The sequence below is a fragment of the Microtus ochrogaster genome, unplaced genomic scaffold (assembly GCF_000317375.1).
Source record: "Microtus ochrogaster isolate Prairie Vole_2 unplaced genomic scaffold, MicOch1.0 UNK19, whole genome shotgun sequence".
In the NCBI taxonomy this organism is placed as follows: Eukaryota; Metazoa; Chordata; class Mammalia; order Rodentia; family Cricetidae; genus Microtus; species Microtus ochrogaster.
The window spans coordinates 1,070,868-1,090,759 of NW_004949117.1; the positions used below are offsets into that span (position 1 = coordinate 1,070,868).

General features: G+C 43.5%; 1 protein-coding gene across 5 annotated transcripts in view; it reads left to right on the forward strand.

Annotated features, from left to right (window-relative positions):
- The window catches only part of Sybu (syntabulin), a 103,818-nt gene that overhangs the window by 73,479 nt on the left and 10,447 nt on the right, over positions 1-19,892 (forward strand). For 4 of the 5 annotated variants that reach the window (XM_026789433.1, XM_005367495.2, XM_005367498.2 and 1 more), the window contains one exon: positions 18,057-18,159. In XM_026789433.1, the coding sequence (XP_026645234.1) occupies positions 18,057-18,159 (103 nt within the window). Of the gene's footprint in view, positions 1-13,600; positions 13,803-18,056; positions 18,160-19,892 lie in introns of those variants that run through there. The other variant, XM_026789434.1, reaches the window with a different exon arrangement.

A 19,892-nucleotide genomic window follows, 5' to 3' on the forward strand; every position in this document is an offset into this window, starting at 1 on the left:
AGCTCAAGGTCTTTTGAAACTTTGATGACACATGGCCTAGGGTAGCTCTCAGGTGGGGTGACAGGATGACTGCTGGAAGCGTAGTCATCGTCACTGGGCCACCACACAGGAGTCGAGGGAGGTTTTGGATAACAACTTGAACAATCCTTCGATTGTTTCAGCCTATTAAATTGTATGTTCAGTACTAAGAACTTACATACACTTGGCATTTGAAGGTAGTTGTGAGTTTCAATGTATAAGAGTGTAACTCTCTCAAAGTGAAATATTTAAACTTTCTATTCACTTCAGAAGTGTTGCTTTCTGTTCTCTTGGATAGTTACACATGCATTCCAGAATGCATTCCAATTAATTGTGTTGCTGCTAACAGTGACTCTTTAGGCTATTACAGTGTGTAGGCATGGTGAATGAAGCTAGGCCATAGCACAGCTGTAGTCCATATTTGTGACATGAATTGCAAATGTGACCACTGAAACCTAGGCTCGAGTTTTTTAATCCCACTTCCTGGAAAGATTTCTGTTTAGGGTTTACTGGATAAAATATTTTTGAAGAAAGAGTAATTGCATTAAGTTGAAAGGTCAGGGAATGATGGAAGAGAAAGCGAAGGGAAGCCACTGATTAATCTGTATAAAAAGAGACCCCATGCTAGGATTTTTTTCCTTTTGCACTAATTCTGTGTGACATTAAAGCAAAAATAAAAAGAAAGAAAGAAAGAATCAAGTAAAAAAGGGAAATCGGTGCCGTCTGCACAGAGCCTGCTGGTGCTTACTTTAAAGCACACGAGGAGGTGACCTAGATTACACTTTGCAACTTTATTTTTATTTTAATGCCATTTTCCCTTCTACTTTCCTTTCTGGCGTATTCTCTTCCTTCCATCTGTTTGCCCTGGAAAGGATTCAGCATGTGTAAAAAGGGCTATACCACCATCTCCCTTGAATAGGAAACGGGGTGGGGCGAAGGCTCTAGAAGTTAGGAACCTGGAAGCAAGGTAGGGCCACACACTCCACCTACATCGGGCTGAGTGTAATTTTACATGCACATGGCTCAGAGGATCTATAAGAATCAGTCTCTTTTCTAATGTTCCAAGACAATAATTAAATCTTTACTATCATCCAGACTAAAAAGGCAACTTGTAGTTTTATTCTATTGATCTATAAATTGAAAAAAAAATGCCCTCCTTTTCCCCATTGTTATCATGCATGCCCATGCTGTGGGCAGTTGTCACACCTTGTGTGTTAGGTCCTTGGGCTGCTGTCATATCATTAGTTGACCCCTGAAAGCATTGTGCAGTCCTGGTTAACAGTTCTGCATCCTGAGCCCTTTTGTAACTGTGGGAGCTTGTGGCCGTTCAGGAAAGAGGAGTGTTCCCTTTTCCCTTAGCTGATGCCGTAGGGACATTGTTCATGGAAACTGGATATTCCTGAGTCTGGTTTCTTGTGCTCACCTCAGCCACTGAGATAAGCATCTCCACAGGTATCCTCTAGGAAGATCTGATTTCTACGCAACACTAGGGGCAGCCCTGTCTGTTCTTGAGTGACGGAGGCGATGCTTGAACCTGACACCTGGTTGCAGCATGGCATCCAATGCTCTCTCCCCTGAGGAGTAGTTGAAGTGAGGGATTCCAGCCACAGACTTAGAAGAGAGTTTATATAGAGAGGAATGGTTTGGGATCCACAGATGGTACCACTATCTCCATGCTGCAAAGCCCAAAGCTGCAGACTGGCAAGGGGTTTTGTCTGTGCCTTGAAGTTTGGCAAGGGTTCTGCCGTTTAGCATTCCAGCCATGAGTCTCAGCCACCATTCAACAGAACTGAGCCCAGCTCCATCCACACACTAGTGCTGCCCACTAAATATCCTGCTGTTCTTATGGTCTCTGTGTAATCAGCGTTTGTTGATTGCTCTTTATTGAGATGCATATGTCATTAGAACAGGAACTATCTTCTCCTTTTTTTCCCTTACCCAATACCCACCCTCTTTCTCTTTCTTACTGTCTGTCAATCACTTTGATGGGCTTTTTTCTTTCCTTTCCTCTTAATCACTTTACTGTCTTCTGTTTTATGTTAGATTATGCTGTTCCCCTTCTTCCTTCCTCAGCACTGCACATGACGTGTGTCTAGGAAAGAGCATTTATAGCATGGGTGTGAATGGCACAGCATGGTGACAATGACCTGATTCCATCTGAAGAACTGCCATCATGAAGGCTTGCCTTTTCCCCCCAGATTCTATTCTCTATTTCACAACAGGAGTGATGACTATACCAAGATATGCTTTTTTCCTTTCCTAACACTTAGATAATTTTACTACCTTGGACACATATCCTTGAAAATATGATAGAACTCAAAGCAGCATTTTTAAAACCCTGGAGCTATTTTTTCCTCTGCCTTTGTGTTCCCCTTCATTGCACAGACTTGGTAGGTCTTCAGGGGATGCTTATGAATAGATGTGATGGAGCCCAGGGGGTATTTTTGTGCTTCTGGATTGCAAGGTAGTCTTAACTGACTCTATGAGGTGCTGTGGGAGAATGCTCTTGTACACTATAAAGATTTGTCACTCATATTGGTTTAATAAAATGCTAATTGGCCAGGAACAAGGCAGGACGTATAGGCAGGGCAACCAGACTAGGAGAATTCTGGGAAGAGGAAAGGTAGAGAGGCGGTCACCAGCCAGGCACAGAACAAGCAAGGTGAGAACGCCTCGCTGAGAAAAGGTACCAAGCCACGTGGCTAAACATAGATAAGAATTATGAGTTAATTTAAGTTGTAAGAGCTAGTTAATAATAAGTCTGAGTTAATAGGCTAAGCACTTTATAATTAATATAAGCCTCTGTGTATTTCTTTGGGACTGAACTGCTTCAGGACCAGACAGGACAGAAACTTCTGTCTACAATGGGATTTGGTCCTTTGGATCCTTGTTTTATCTTATTGGGGTGCTTGTAAACTTGCCTCATACCTACATTCTTTTATAGATTTTTCCCATAATCTATAGCAGTGGTTCTCACCTTTCCTAAGGCTGTGACAGTTCCTCATGCTGTGGCGACCCCAACCATAAAATTATTTCATCGTCACTTCACAATTGCAATTTTGCTACCATTATGAATTGTAATATAAATATCTAATAAGCAGGATATCTGATATGCAACCCCTACAAAAGGATCATTCAACCTCAAAAGGGGTCGAGACCCACAGGTTGAGAACTGCTGATCTAGACGTCCTCTGATGGTGGCTAAGCCCTGCCCTGGAAATATTTCTATATGATTTCGTTATCCCATCTCTCTTCTTTTTACTTTAAGTTCCTTAAGCAGAGGTCATAATTAAAGCAACCACCCCAAGAACTTGGATTTCTTCAGCTGTGTTTGTTCCCATACTCTGGACAGATGTCAGGATTTGCCCATCTTTTTTTATCTTTATTGGAGTATGCTTTGAAGAATACACAGGGACAAATCCAGCACTGATGTTGGAATATCTCGGACCATTTGGATTGGATCATTCAGTGTTTTAAAGCAGTTTGTCAGGTTGAATGCCAGATAGTTTTCCCATTTATCGACTGAAAATGATTTCCACCATTTTGTTGGGTTTTCCACCCTTTGATTGAGGAGGTTTATGCATATCTCTTTTTAACCATTTTTTTTGTTGTTGTTGTTGTTTTGTTTTGTTTGATTGTTTTTGTAGGCTTCACTGCAGTCAAGGGTGAACTATAAGACAAGTATTAGTAAATATAAGACAAGTATATAGTAAAAATATTATAACTATTTTTAATGTTTAGCTCTTCCTGTTAAATTCTTTTGATCGCCTCGTATTTCACATGATTTCTGCACTCTGAAGTTAATTTTGTCTACTTATAAACTGTGCATGAAGAGGCCCCACAGCCGTCCCTTTCCCTGTCTCGCGCTGCTCGTGTTGGGTCACAGCTGACCTGGTTTCTGTCCAGCCTCCCCTCCAGATCATTCTGCCCCTTGTCTGCATAAGGCGTCACTTGATTCATATTGCCACCCCATTCACAGATTGCCTTCAGTATGGACTGTGGCCCTCTGTCTCAAGCATAGCTTTCTCAGGCTTTGTGCCTTGCTACAATAGCCCCAATTTGACTACAATTCTTTTCATCTAATTACTATATTCCATTCAAACAGGAGACTGGATGACCTGCATACCAGTTTTGCTTCCCTTCTTCCATGCTTTAGTTGCACTCTTCCTGTTACTTGAACTTAGCCCCTCCTCGCCCCACCTCTGGGCGCCGCCACCCTTATTACACTCCGCTTCATGCTCCAGGACCATCTCAAGTAGCGTCTGTCCCTACTGCAGAACCTGTTGCCTTCTTGCCCTCGCTCTAAGAGTTTCTTCCTCTGCTGTGTGCTCTATGCTCTCTGTTTGGATGTGTGCTGCGCTCAGCATGTAGCCTCGCTGCTTGAGTGAGAGCTCCGCCCCCTCCCTGAGATCCTGGGTCCTGGAACTGTGTCCCCTGTGCTGCTGCCCCAGACAAAAATCTTAGCATGTACAAGACACAGAGCACACTTGAAAACAGCCAAGTTAGATGTCATCACCCTGGAATCCAACTGTTACATCTTTGTGACTTGTGATGGTCAGGTCCCAAACAGTGAAGAATGTAGTCTCAGAGTCAGACAAGTTAGTTGGCTCTGGGACTTGGATAGACTCATGATCACCCCTCAGAACTTTAGTTTCCGCATCCTTACCCTTTCTAGGATCCAAAGGATGGAAGGAACCAGCAGAAGCGGGGTTCTTGAGCAAGAAGGCTCTGGGGACACAGAGCTTACAATAGCATTGTTATCTAGCGCTGTCATTTCTTGTCTGTTGTCCCTTCAAGGCGTGTGTAATCTGCAGTCTACGGTCAGCACCGTGCCTTCCACGTTTGTGCTCATGTCATCAGTTAAGCACATTAAACGGACAAGGACAGAGCAGGGTGACATACGGCTGGGGATTTCCCTGGAGGTTGATGGGCAACCCATTAGTCAAACCCCTCTGGGTACTGAAGCATGCTATCACCCAGTGCACACGGCAGCTTGGTTTGTCAGAGTATCTTCCATGTTTGCATCACATGTTCACTGAATTCCAGGCCTGTGTGTTATATGACAATCATAACCCTGTCAGAAACAATGGGTGTTTTTCATATGTGGCTCTCAAGGAACTACTGCTGGTTCTTTCTTGTTTTCTTGCGGGACTTTTTCCACATTTATGCTGATCAACACGAATGCCAGTAGGATGTGATTTTTCACAATCTGTCTCTTCCTCCATTGCCTGCGTATTTCCCTCCAATTCCAACCTGCCACCACTCTAATTTCACAAAACCTGGTAGTATTGCTGAAAGTGGCCATACCACTGTCTTCAGTGCCTCTCCGCCACCATTCAACGAATTGTATTTCCTGTCTACCATATTCCAGGCTCTGTGCTTGCCTCTGGGTATGAAATGATGAATGAGACAGAGGCTTTCCCAGCCATGGGCTAGTACCTGAGCTGAAAACTTGAGTTTTAAGAGAATTAGGCAATGTTAGATGGAGGGGGAAGTGAAGGGAAAATTCATTTGTTATAAACAACATCAACTGAGTTTATCAACTCAGCCTAAAGGGGACATAGGAAAAGGATTTTTACCCTTTCTGGGAGACATTACTGAATTCCAACAATGGAAGAATTCAGTGCTATGAAAAATTTCAGGATAACTGCGCTTCCTATCGGCAAAGTGCTGCCTTGGTCCCTGGGATTTGAGGATGAGTAAGCTCAGACAGAGGGGTTAAAGCTCGAACACAATGACCATGCAGCATGATGAACACTCACAAGGTAGGACCATAGAGGAGGGGCACCCACTCTCTTCTTGAAGAAGGTAAAGGTCAAAGGTAAAGTGAGACCTGAGCAACAGGTAGTGGTTAGACAAGCCTGGAGGGAAAGGAAATAATTCTGGCAGAAGGCACAGCATGTATGAAAACTTGGCATCATAGATCATGCTAGGGATCGTGAACGTTGTCTTGACACAGGTGGCATGGAAGACTTTAAGGAGGGAATGATCTTAGGAGATGTATGCTCTGAAGTAGTGTGCAAGACCAAGTATCTGGAGCCACATCCAACTGTTGGGTGTGGACTGGAAACTGCAAGTTAAAGAAAAGGAGAAATGGTTGTTTCAGGTAGAGCACACAGCACAGGAAGAAGTGAGCAGATCAACATCCAGGGCCGAGCAGCTGATTATCGCATGCAATGGCACCCTGCAAACAAGACCCTGTTATTGTAACAGCTCGCTATAGATGGTCACCTAGGCCATTTGTAAAAGAACAAAGGTCACCTGTGGCATGAAGACATTTTCATAGGGAAATTTCCACCAGCAGACCAGGCAGACGATGATGTCGGTTGCAGACACTCCTCCCACACTGTGAAAAACCCGTATCTACCTGGTGCTCTAGGTACTGACAATTCTTTTGAACATATATTTATGATACGTTGTCCTGTCCGACGATTCAGGCTTATGCCTGTGATGCCAGACTTCCTAGAGAAGCTGTTTAGCAGCAGACACACTAAGTGTAGATCCACATGGATCCTCGACCTAATAGTGATGAGGAAGAATCCTTACTGTTTACTTGGGAAAACATCGTGACAGTTAATCCTGGCAGTAATTCCAAGCAAAGCAGATTCTGTGTTCCTGTCTTGGCATTAGGAAACAGGCGCAGTGACGTTAAACAATTGCCTGTGCTCACAGTGCCATGAAATGGAAGACCAGAAAAAGGACCCCTGAACCTGCTGGCTAGAATCCACCTGAGCAGAGTATACTATATGTTGTTGACAGTTGCACAAGGCACAGTCAAGAGGAGCCAATACTCCGCCAAGTAAAATTCATTAAAATTTCACATTTTGAATGCAAAATGTGTAAAAACAATTCCCAAAATACATACTACAGTGTATAGCTATATTTGAAATAACAGTCAAGCCTTCTGTAGCATTCTGTCAAAGGCAGCCTCGGAGAAAACCGCCTTGTGAGTCATCACAGACTCAATAGTGCTTTAGAGCAGTGGTTCTGGAGTTTCTGGACCCACAGGGCTCATTAACCCTGAGCCTGGCCCCGCCTGTAAGTTACTAAGCTTCAAAAAGACCAGTCTCGGTGAGTCAGAAGCATGTTTCCAGGTGAGGTCAATGCATCCTCCAAGAATCACGCTGTAATTAGGAGGATGATCACCAGTGACTTTCAGAACAGAGGCTGATCTAAAATTGGTCCCGCCATCACCTGACCTGCTCCGAGAGCAGTTATTTAGCTTCACAAAAGCAGGTTGACTCAGCATTGGCTTTACCTCATGGATACTTACATGACATTCCTGTGCCTCCGAGGTTCATAATAAAAAAAGAAATTAAGAAAATAGCTTTTAGGATACAGAGAGACTAATACAATGTCCCTCTTTCACAGAGAAATGGCATGCTTGGTTTCCGCACAGCAGTGGGACCTAATCCTTTGCCTCTCTATTTCCCATCTCCTGACAGTTATTCACTTTATACACAGTGACCACTAGGGTGGCCTATCAGAAGACTGTTAAGAGGCAGTCAGTAGAACCCTTCGGACAGAATTGTGATAGTGGTGTTACAGGTGTAGAGAAGTCAGGCACATCTTTCCTTGGGTATCCATCGCTCTGAGAATGGTGTTCACATATTTTCTCAGAGAAGAGACTAGCAAGGACCTCTGTGTTGAGTAAGAGCAACTCCTAACTACCAGCCTCAGACTTTGGATCCTATGGCTCAGGAGGATTTTAAGCTCAACTATCTCCAAGTCACCATTGTGCCCTTGTGAGTGTTCTCTCTCTCCTTCTTCTCATGCTACTGTGTCCACACCTGGCTCCTTCCCCTCATGTCTGCTCCTCTGCTCTGGATGCTGAGTCTGCAATAGTCATGTATAGTTTCCAAAGCTGCTAGTTCTGTGTCCCTTCTGCCTGATGTCCTAATCCTTTAGCTAGAAATGGTCTTTGTTGCTTTCTTTCTGAAGATTGTGTCCCTGATATGATTTTTGCCTCTTCCTGAAAAAAAGCCCAGGTATCAATCTGATGTTAATTAGGAAGCAAACAGAACAAAGCAAAAACCTGTGGGGCATACAAATGTGACCTAGTGACCTTTTTCAGCCGTGTTGAGCTCTTGGATCTCACTGAGAACCAAAGTCAGCTTTTCCAGAAGGTTTTGCTAAATGGGTCTTCTTTGTTTAGTGTGTCATGGACTTCCTTAAAATAGTGAAACATTTTGTCAACCGATGAGATCTAAGGATTCACGTTGTAGTGGCTCACACTCCAAAGGCAAAAGGCGGGGTCCTTACTATCCTCTGCTAGACTGTCTACTTTTTTGTTTCTTCATGTGTCTGTTCTGAATTCTCCCTTCCCAGGCATATGCTATGACAGCCTCACTATTTCCCAAGTTCCTGCTCCAGGTCCTCCCCTGGTTTACTTTCCTACAGGCTGGGATCCAGATGTGACTCAGGGAGGGTGATTATCAGAAGAAAAATTGAGATACTATCAAAACTGTGACATGGACACTTTGTTCGTATACCTACACAACTTGTAGAGTCTTCTTAACTCTATGTGACACATCCTATAACAATCTTCCCTTTGGGGTGAACGCAAGGCACAGGGATGATAGGAACTTTTCTCAAAGCCACATAGCTAGTTTATATGGCTACTCATCAAAAGAAAAAAAAAAGAGTTTCATGAGATTTGAACACACAAGTAAGTAAAGAAGAGATAATTCATGAACCAGGATGAAAGAATACCAACATGTTGGAACTGGAGTCTAGTTGAGTCCAGAGTTAAAATGCTGGCCTGTTTAAATGCTGTGAAGGGAGAAGGCAATGCTCCTGGGGGTGATCCAGTGTGAAACTCCACTATTTGGTGAGCTATGGAGTGTGATGCTCTCGGTGCCGCTGCCAAGGGTAAAAGAGTGTCCACAAGGAGACTGAGATGTGCCCTGGAGGTTACTGACCAGCAGAGACAGAGGTGAGAGGAGACATTTATGGCCATTATATTTCAGAGTTGATTTGTTTTTTGTTTATTTATGTATGTATGTATTTATTTATTTATTTATTTAAGATTTCTGTCTCTTCCCCGCCACCGCCTCCCATTTCCCTCCCCCTCCCCCAATCAAGTCCCCCTCCCTCCTCAGCCCGAAGAGCCATCAGGGTTCCCTGCCCTGTGGGAAGTCCAAGGACCGCCACCTCCATCCAGGTCTAGTAAGTTGAGCATCCAAACTGCCTAGGCTCCCACAAAGCCAGTACGTGCAGTAGGATCAGAAACCCATTGCCATTGTTCTTGAGTTCTCAGTAGTCCTCATTGTCCGCTATGTTCAGCGAGTCCGGTTTTATCCCAGGTTTTTTCAGACCCAGGCCAGCTGGCCTTGGTGAGTTCCCAAAAGAACATCCTCATTGTCTCAGCGTGTGGGTGCACCCCTTGCGGTCCTGAGTTCCTTGCTCGTGCTCTCTCCCCTTCTGCTCCTGATTTGGACCTTGAGAATTATGTCCGGTGTAAATGTGCTTAAGTATAGGAATAAGAAGCTATTTCAGAGTCCTGTGGATGTCGTGGCAGTGAGTTGTAAATTATGCCATCTTTCTTTCCAGCAAGTGGGAATTTGTCTTCTATTGAGATCCAGCAACACAAGCTGACTGTGCCCCTGTCCTCACAAGACAAGAGTGGATGGAGAGGTAGTACTGAGAATATGTTCATCATTCCTTCTGTCTTGTATTCTGGTCTTACAGTCAGAGCCTGGCTCTGCCCTTTTATTGCCAGCCCCTTGCCCACCTTCTTCTATTCTAGTCCTTCGTCATTTTCCTCAACTCCCTGCCCCTCACATGGCATTCTGCTCCCACTCATCATTGCCACCTTTTATGCCACTCGATTTCCCTGCCAGACAGGCAGAACCATCTCATTTTGGGAAAGACCAGATGAATACTTTTTAAACAGAAGCAGCATCCATTCCAGCTGGCTTTGTTGAAGGGGCAGAGACTCCTCCGTTCAGGCCAGCAAACGGATGGACTTAAAACAAGCAGCACATGAGTCAGAAAAATACTTCAGGGAAGATGTGCCATTAGGACCAGGCCCTCAAGATAATCAGTTAGGATAAAGTTCATGACAACTGTGGATGGAACGTCCCCCAGATGTTTAATAAAAGGCAGTATGGGTGGGGCAACCCCTGGAGCCCACCTGTCATCAAGCTTGCTGCCAAAGTTGAATCTACTTGAGAGGTAGTAGAGACCTATTTGGGGGTCTTTTGTTTCTGTTCAGTATCTCTGTCCTGGATACATAGGGTACATCGGAAGAAACAGTCTATGGTTTACAGACTAATTCAAATCTAGTATTAAAGTCCACAATATAAGCATATACTGGATGGTAAGATTACTAACACGTTTCCCTCTGCTGAACGGCATTTGACACTCTCAGCCATATATTGGATGTCCCTTCTTTTAATACAGGATCATGGGGGCCTTAAACCGTGGGTCAACTGAAAGGTGCCATACTAACTTTGCATCCCAAGTTTTTGCATGATTTTCCCTGGAAGTCATCCAGTTTTGAAGCACTGTGCCCTATATGGTGTTCCCATATTGTCTTAGTTAGGGTTTCTATTGCAGTGAAGAGACACCATGACCACAGCAACTCCTCTAAAGGAAAACATTTAATTGAGGTGGTGGCTTACAGTTTCAGAGGTTCAGTTCATTTTCATCATGGTGGAGGCAGAGTTCTACATCTTTCAAGCAACAGGAAGTGATCTGTCTCACTGGGCGTGGCTTGAGCGTACAGGAGACCTCAAAGCCCTCCTCCACAGTGACACACTTCCTCCAACAAGATCACAACTACTTCTAACAAAGCCGCATTTCCTAATAGTGCCACTCCCTTCCAGGGCCATTTTCTTTGAAACCACCACACATCTGTCCCTCCAATCCTATAAAATGCATTCAGTGCAGGAGAGTGTTTCTGAAGACCCATGAGAGCACAAGTTACTACATAAATTAAAGACCTTCTTCCTGAGGGTTTGTTGCTAAACTCCTCCTCTCCTTCATGGCCTCAGCTTAAGCTATGCTCACCCCACTGAGAAAAGCTCCAGAAATTTGGCAGAACAAGGAGAGAAAGTTCACTTCTCTTGATTATTGCTGCTCTATTCCATGGGCCCCACAGTCAGCGATGACAGCTGTTAAAAACACCCATCCCTACATCCCTTCCTCCTACACCTTCGGAATTAGAATATCTATGGGTGTTTCCCAGAAAAAATGCACTATCATTAAACTCCATGCTAGATGTCATGCATGCTAAGATATAGTAATCATTAAGTTATTAGCAATATGAATGTTAAAGACTGCATCAGAAAAATTCTATGCACAAACTCATTTCCCCTCTAACAACAACCATACATGGTTAGAGTCATTATGTTCTTCCCTAGAACAGAGACCGACACGTGGGCAGGACAAATGTTCAACAAACATTTGCTAAGCAAATAATATATTAACCTTTGTGTGTGTGTGAGTGTGTGTGTGTGTGTGTGTGTGTGTGTGTGTGTGTGCGTGTATGTGTGTAGCTGAGGCTTAAGAGAGATTTTAAATTTTTAAGCAAAACCAAATATCCAGTTAAGGGCAGTGTCTTTGGTTAGAAAGTATTCACTTTTCCCTCCTTTGCTGAGCTTTCTTTCTGCCTTGTTTACATTGTTCTCTCATTCACTCCTATTCAACAGGTGCATTACCTGTATATGTGGCAAGAACAGGTGGCCAGCCGAGCCTGCAGAGATAAGGGGATGATGGCCTGCACAGGGTGGCCCATGACCTTGTGGCTCTCTTAGAGTCTGCTTTTGGATACCTCCCCGCTTACATTCTTAGACTTGGAAGCCACCTGGCCAGGTTGCTGAGTGCTGTAGGAAACTTGCTCTTTCCCTGGACTTTCCTGGAACAAGACTCAGACCTGAGGGCAATTCTAAAGCTTTGTGGAGCAGCCTGTTGGCTAGAGTCTGGTTTAGACTCTTCCATTTTTAGAAACTTTTCTCCACATACACACACCACACAGTTTTGTCTTAGGCGTTCTTTATTGAAGAATTCTAGGGAAACTACCTTTTTATCGAGTTATTTCATGAGTTCAGTATAATCTTTATTGCCGATTTTTCTCAGTGGCAGGCATGATACTGTCTGCAGTATCTTTTGATCCTTGTATTGTAGCTGTGGCTCTACTGAAACAATAGCTCTTGCTATACACCGGGCCCTGCTGTCATTGTAAATTTCACATGAATTCCCACAATTGTTTAGTAATACTGTTAATATCTTCATCACCATTTTATAGGTGAAGAAACTAAGGTTGAAAAGGAGTAGATACCTTGCTCAAGATTCCACAGAAGTTTTCCATTTGAAGAGCCTAGATTCATAGGTTTCTTGACTCCAAAGCCCTCAAAATGTTACATTCGCTGTCTTGATTACTTGTCAAAGAAAACTTAACATAAGTCACTATGTTTGTTTTGAGGTAAGAGTAATAGGCATGTGGCCAGGAAAACCAAATTATGCGGGATGATACTAAGGTGAAAATGTGTTTGCAGCTGTCCTCTTCCAAGTTCATTTATGATTCCCAAGGGAGGTCATGATTGACAGACCATTGTCCTCCCTTGATAAAATGTTCTAGAATATTATGAATTGCAGGAGATTTTAAAATTGGCTTACTTTATGGCAGGCACCCCACACCTACCGTCCTGTTTTAATCTAAATAGCACCCCTCAAGGTCTCCTCGTTTCCAAACAACCCACCTCTCTCCTCCCATGATCGCGGTGTTCTCAGAGGCTGCTCCGCTTCCAGATCAGCCACTCACAAGTCACAGACCACTAGCCTGTCCTTCAGGTGCTCCTGTAAGACACAAAGTCTTAGGAGTTCAGTGTCTCTTTTGCACATAGAGTATCCATACATGCTGTTACCGACTCTGTTTGTCTTCACACGCTCTTAATAGAACACACACTGGCAGACAGTTTTCCAGTTTGATAAATTCAACCTGTCTCCTTGTTGAAGCAGCTTTTCGGGTACATTAACTGTTTTTATTTTTCTGTCATGTCTTCTTATGTCATTTGCTCATTTATTCTTGGTTTGTTTTATTTTCCCAATTTATGTAAGTTTTCAATGAAGTAAAGGAATTAGCCTCTCATTCTATGCTATATGTTTCTTGGGCTCCAGGACCTGCAGTGGTGTCTGAGGTGACTGTGTGCACTGTTCTAGCTCTTCCATTACTGGTGTGCTGGGCTTCAGCGAAAGTGATTCCTCTGTCCTTGCCAGAGGCAGTTAAAGACAATAGCTGTGTTTGCAGCAGTGAGGGATATGAAGGGAAGTGAAAATCTGCCTCAATATGGACTTGGGATATAGATGGTTAATCTGAGTTAATTTGAAAGTTGCAATGACAAGGACAGAAGACTTGGTGGCTTAGAAGGACTTGTCAATGTTTGCTGGATAGTAAGTCTCCTCTGTGCTCAAATGCATAAGGACTCCATAGTGTCCCAAAAGCAAGCAAAAAAAGGAGCACTCTAAAGACCCAAATATAAGCATTGATTTAAGAATAAGTTTAGATTTCAGCTTAAGCTGAAACTTTCATTTCCTTTTTCTTCTCTCATTCCCTGGCCTTGGCATTTATGCACTGAGCGCTTTCTCCTCTAACATTACAAGGAAGAAAAGCCACACTTCTCTAAGAGCCAAGCGATGGCACCAACAGGCCAACAAAATACCAACCAGGAGTTCTAGAAGCTACCAAATAGCACTTGTTGCTACCTGGAAATCTGCTTCTGCTGCTAAGAACACCACAGCCACCTTCTTGTTTAGTCCAACAGCCCAGGGCCACCACACAGGTAACCAAAGATGAATTTAATGGGGGACAAAACAGTGATGAGGAGGATTGCCTCAGATCCATGGATTTCTCAGTTCCCTTCAGCCTTTCAATCCCAACTTTCAAAGAGCAAATCACAACTAGTGCTTTGTCAGAGTATTTCCAGTGACAGCAGAGATTTTCCACTTGGGCACCCACACCCAGGCTGAGGAGGCAGATACCCTCTCAGGCACAAATCTGCTTCATGCCAGCACCAGTTCAAAATCCCTGTGGATATGGAGTGTGTATGGAAGGTCTTTCAGTTGAGTGTATCATTTGTCTCGAAATTCTTCTAAGAATTTCATGAAATCAGTCAATAAATAAGAATATAAATTTATATGACCAAATATATTCATTGACTATTAGCTATGTTTAAGAGTGTAGTCCCTAGGATCAGATGGACTTCAGCCTTGAATTATTAGTTATGTCAACGTGTGCACTCCCCTGCTATAAAAGCAATTTCATGACACCTGTCTCGACTTCATAGCTTGGGTGTTATTATGAGAAATAAACTATTAGGTAATGGTGTTTGGGACAGTTCTTCATACAGAGCACTTGTTTCTGATAACAGGAAAAAGCAAAAGGAGAGTAATATTTACTCATTCCATTAACATGTGCTATATTTCAAAGATTTTACTCTATGAAGGGGAAAAATAGCCTACATAATAATGCATTAAGGGTGAATGCTGAATAGTGTATAACAACAGGTTATATTTGAGGATAAATTTACAGACTTACTTTTTTTTTCTTACTAACCAGCACCATTTTCTAAATATTCTAAGAAAGAAATATATAGTAAATAGAAGATACATTTTTAATCACAACAAGCTAAAAACAATGGCTAATAACACTTATTTCTAGCTGAGGCGCTGTCTGCCTAGTGTTTCTGAGCTTTATGCTATGTATATACAGTGACTTACAGCCAACCTGTGACGTCACTGTTACAGTAAGCCTGTGACGTCACTGTGAAGAAGCTGATGCCCGAAGGGGTAGAGTAATTCTCCTCACGTCATCACAGAGAAAGCAGAGTTGGGATGTGTGTGGCCCCACACCGCTTCAGTTCTGCAGAAGTGGGAGGTGAGGGGTCCCCGCCACTTGACTTCAGGTCTGCAGTTCTGTTGAGGTGCTCTCTGTCGAAATACAAAGCAGCTACCAAGAACTACACTGTCATATACTAAAGACAGTCAAGTGCCTCTAAATTTTGTTGCCAACTAAGAAGTAAATGGCAAGTCCTTCTAGTCTTTTTCTCTGTTATTTTGCTTAGTAAACTGACTGGGTATATTAGATAATCCACCAAATTAGCTTTCTTAGATGGGCATAGTAGCATGTATCTATAGATCTAGCATGCCCTGAGATGGGGGAATCAACTGAATTCAGGAGTTCAAGGACACTCTAGACAACACAGTAAGACCCTATCTCAAACTAAAATAAAATATTTAAAAAAAAAAAAAGCTCGTTAAAGCTGGGTGACGATGGTGCACACCTTTAATCCCAGCACTTGGGAGGCAGAGGCAGGTGGACCTTTGTGAGTTCAAGGTCAACCTGGTTTACAAGAACTAGTTCCAGGACAGGCTCCAAAGCTACAGAGAAACCCTGTCTCCAAAAACCAAAAACTAAAAAACAAAAACAAAAAACAAAAAAAGCTCACTGATCCAAATTGTAATTTTTGAAAACTGTATATTTGTGTGTGTGCACGCATGCATGCATGTGTGCGTGCATGTGGGTTTGGTACTAAGAAGATAACTCTGTTGAGGCAATTCTCTCCCTCCACTTCTACGTGAGGTCTAGGAATCAAACTTGGGTCATCAGTCTCGTGTAGCTTCGCGATGCTAATGCACCGAGTGACTTTATCCACGGAACCACCTCACCAGCCTTCAAATTACAAATACAGAAAAAAAAAGTCATTAGTGAAAGTAATTGGGAAGTAGCATACGCGTAACTTGACTACTGTATCATTCAAATGGTTTTAAGTACAGCTGCAGCTATAGGCCACCCTGAGAGTGGCTCCGAATCATTTACAGATGTGCTGGAGATAAGATAGAATGTACCGGAACAGAGAGAGACCTTCGGCTCTGCAAATACGTGAGAGTCAATATATTATGTTCTGGTAGCAATAAAATGTTAAACTAAGTTAACCATTTAGCTTGAAGACATAAGTACTAGAGATCAAAGGCGTCCTAGATTTTTAGTAAAACCCTGGATATTTAGCACTTGTCTGTTTATGTTCTAGAATCTCTGTTTTCATGCAGGCAGTTATTACAACGTATGACTTCTTGCATGTCTTTTAAGAAATGAAAACCAGGTGTTCCCAAGTAATAATTGAACATTTGAAAATAATACCTTAGGCCTGGAGGCTATACCCACAAGATATATTTTTGGAAATTGCCCATCTTTGTCACTTAGTAACCAACCTGATGATCTGCTGGCAGACAAAGCTGGGCAATTAGGCTGCCAGGAACAGTGTGTCGCCAGATTGCGCCACCAATCACCAGTCTTTGAGATTTTCAAGGGCTAAATTTACCCAGTGTATTATGCAGAAGCAACTAATTAAGTTCACGGAGCTTTGGAAGTGCATGTCATCATAGATAGCTTCTGCCATGCATAAGGAATTGCTGGTCTGGGTCCCAGTATATTGTCACTCTAATCTGCTAAGAACTGGGAATGAGAGTTACTCTTTAACTCACAGGACATTCTCTACTCTTTTCCAAAAGCAACTGGGCATCCTGAGGGTTCCTGGGAGCTCGAGGAGGGATTTGTTTTCCTCCGCCTGTCTTGGTACAGTCTGCTCTTCCCACAGGCAGCACTTATAAAACCTGTTGGAATCTACACAACAGGATCCCAGCCCTGGCTGCACTGTCTACCAGGCTATTCTTGGTGATTTCTAGTTGATCCCATAAAGCCTTCAAATTCCCTTGCTTCATCCTCTGCCTTCTTGGGGTAGCACGCCAGTATTACAGATATGTTTTGATGACTTGATCTACCCTGGATCAACCTCCCACCAGCCTAGGGGGCCGATCAGCTTCCATCTCTTCCAAAACACAACAGTGAGATTAATGTCTATCTGAGCGTACCAGTCTTCCAAGATAGAATTACAGAAAGTACTTCATACAGAGCTGGTGACCTAATAGGCACTGGATAGACGGTCATTGTGATGATAATAATGGTTCACTATTCGTGAGACAGGGAAAGGGTTTAGATCATTCTTAACTCCCTCAATTCAGAAGTGGGAGCTGCTTCTGGATTCCAGGTCAAAATACCACACAAATTCTGCTGTAGGAATTGAGTGAGAAAGTCAAATAAAATGCACCTAGGTACAGTTCCCAAAGCCATATGCAAGGTCATGTTCTTTTGAAACGTCCTATTTTATTGTTTCCATTGTTCTCTGTTCCCACCACAGCCCTCCCCCCTCAATTCCCTAGAAAAACCTATGAAAATAATTCCATTGCTGATATGTGATGGCTATGACTTCTTATTAAAATGGGTTTAGATGGTTCCAACACGCGGCGTATTATTACAGTCACACACCCAGCTCTCACTTGTTCCCATCATGCCCCTTGTAAGCTGACAACCCCACCTCAAAGCTCAAATCCCCAATTTCTGTCTCATTCACCGACCCCATCACTGTCCCTCTGCTTAGAAATGTTAATTTTCTGTTTGGTTAAGATTCCATCCCCAAATATATACACACACTCTGATGCTGCTATCATAGAAAGTTGTGTCTGTAATCAGACAGTGTTGGTTCAAGTCACTCCTGAAGCCAGTACTTCTCCCGATTGCTTCAAACGGGCTGACTCCTGACCAGAGGGGCCAAGTTCAGCTAGCCGACTGCAAGGGCTCCAAGCTAAACTTCTGGAGGAAAACTACTTTTGCTCCTACCAGGAGCTTTCCTTTTGCTTACTCTTTGGGTGGTGTGAGCTGTTGGTGAGAAGGGCCCAGGAAAGGCTGGGATTCCTTGCCCTGCTTGGGCCGCTGTTTATAGTCTGCTGGAGACTGGCTCTTTGAGAAACCATCTGCCTGGCCTTCTGTTCTCGGCTGTTTATGAAACGGTGTCTTGTGCTTTCCCTTGCCTGCCCCAGGAAAGCACAAAGCTTTGGGAAGCTCTGGAATGTTGGCACTTGAAGGTTAGAGCACGCAGCTCTGGAGGCTCGGACCTAGGAGGCGGGGTACTGTCCTCCCGTTCTTGGCACTCGTTTCCTTCATGCTTCTCTCTCTCTCTCTCTCTCCTGTTGTTTTTCAGGCAGTGAAGCAGATTTTAGCTCCTCGAGCAGCACAGGCAGCATCTCGGCTCCTGAAGTCCACATGTCCACTGCAGGAAACAAGCGCGCCTCTTTCTCACGCAAGTAGGCACTGACTCCCGCTCTGTAATTACGAAGCTCAAGGCAGGTGACTTCCTGTCCATAGCTTTCTGGGGAACCACCGGGACTCTGAGACTGTTATTAGTTTTGAGGTATTCATTCTGCAGTCCTGTGTAGCTGGTCGTTTCCCTGCTTCACCTCCTGTCCTCATATGACTGAGCCTGCTCTCCCTGCCCCCCAGCTATCTCTCAGGCAGACCTTGGCTCTCCGCCCTCCTCCTCACGTCCCTTGCTGGTTGTTCCTTCACTCACCTGTGTATGCGCAGGGAAATGACGGTTTGGACGCTGCCTGCCCCTCATGACCCCTAGCCACCTGCAAAGGCTCTAACTTCCCTTCTTTGAAGGAGACATTTATTTACGTGGGAAGAAATGAAAAGAATGTGTCAAGTTCACAGGTGTGCATTCACTGCCAGAGGTGGCAGGGCAAAGCAGCTGGATGTGTGCCCTCTAGAGTCAGGCTGCCTTTCCCTTACACTCATACCACCTTCCCTAGGCTGCATGGCCCTGAGCAAGGGGCTTTATTTCTCTATACTGCTGCTTCTCATCTGCAAAATAGATGATACCTACCTTGGAGGATTTCTGGTTAGGGCAGTGTTTGCCAAGTGGTAGGCATTATAAATCTTTCACCATTGTCGTTAGCTGACTTGGGGCACGGGATTATAGGAAAATGCATGCTAATGCTCACATATAGTGGGAGGGGTTCTAAGCTCAGGGTTTTCTTTCTACCCACGAAGAGTGTCGTTATTCCTCTGTAGGCCCTCATTGGGCATCTGCTGTAAGACAGTAAACAGAACACAGTGAATGTCATAATTATTCTAGTAATGTACGGAAGATAATACATGGGTAAATTGTGTAATCTTTAAAAAAAAATGACACAGGGAAAGTAGAAAGAGAGACTGTGTGATAGGGCATGTGACCCATTTTTGATGGGCTAGTTTCCAGGTACCTCGGGGATGATGTGGCTCCATCAGGAACTAAGGAGTGGTGGAGTGATGTCACAGCCACCGGGAGAACGTCTTCTGACTTTATTAAGTCACTTCACTGCCCTGGGCTACTGTATTCAAAATTATTTCAAGTATTAGTAATTTATAATTTTCAAGGTCCTTTCTGCTTCCACAAGCAGACAGCTCTGGAACCCTGGGCAAATATTTCCTATTTCTCTTGTGTGGACAGAGCATTTGATTGATGACTGTAAAGGGAACTAAGATGCCTTCAGTGCACAGCTTTATGCTAAAAATAAAGGAAATACAGATAAATCTATGAGGAAAAGTAGAGCCCAAGTAACTAAGCACTATGGCCCAGTCCAACCCCTCTATCCTTTGGTTATAAAGTGCCTCTGGGATCACAGGAAAGGGATGGAAACATTTGCAGTGTAGGTGAGACAAGTCACACATCCCTATGGTGAACTGTATCAAAGAAAATGCCCATAAAGAAGGCAATTTTATCGAGCATTTCAAATGAACTTAAGTTTGTAGTTACATTCCGAAAACATTTTAATCTGAAACTCAGGATTTTTTTTCTTGAAAAGTGATCAAAATTTGATGTAGCAGATATAAAACAATTTGGGCAAATCAGATATACCACAATTGTTTTGAATATTAGTTAATATTTATTCTTATTCCTATGTGTGTATTTGTGGCCAGCATGAGTTTATATGTACCTGATAGGTACAGGTGCCATGCCCTGGAACTGCTGGGAACTAAATCCAAGCCATCTGCA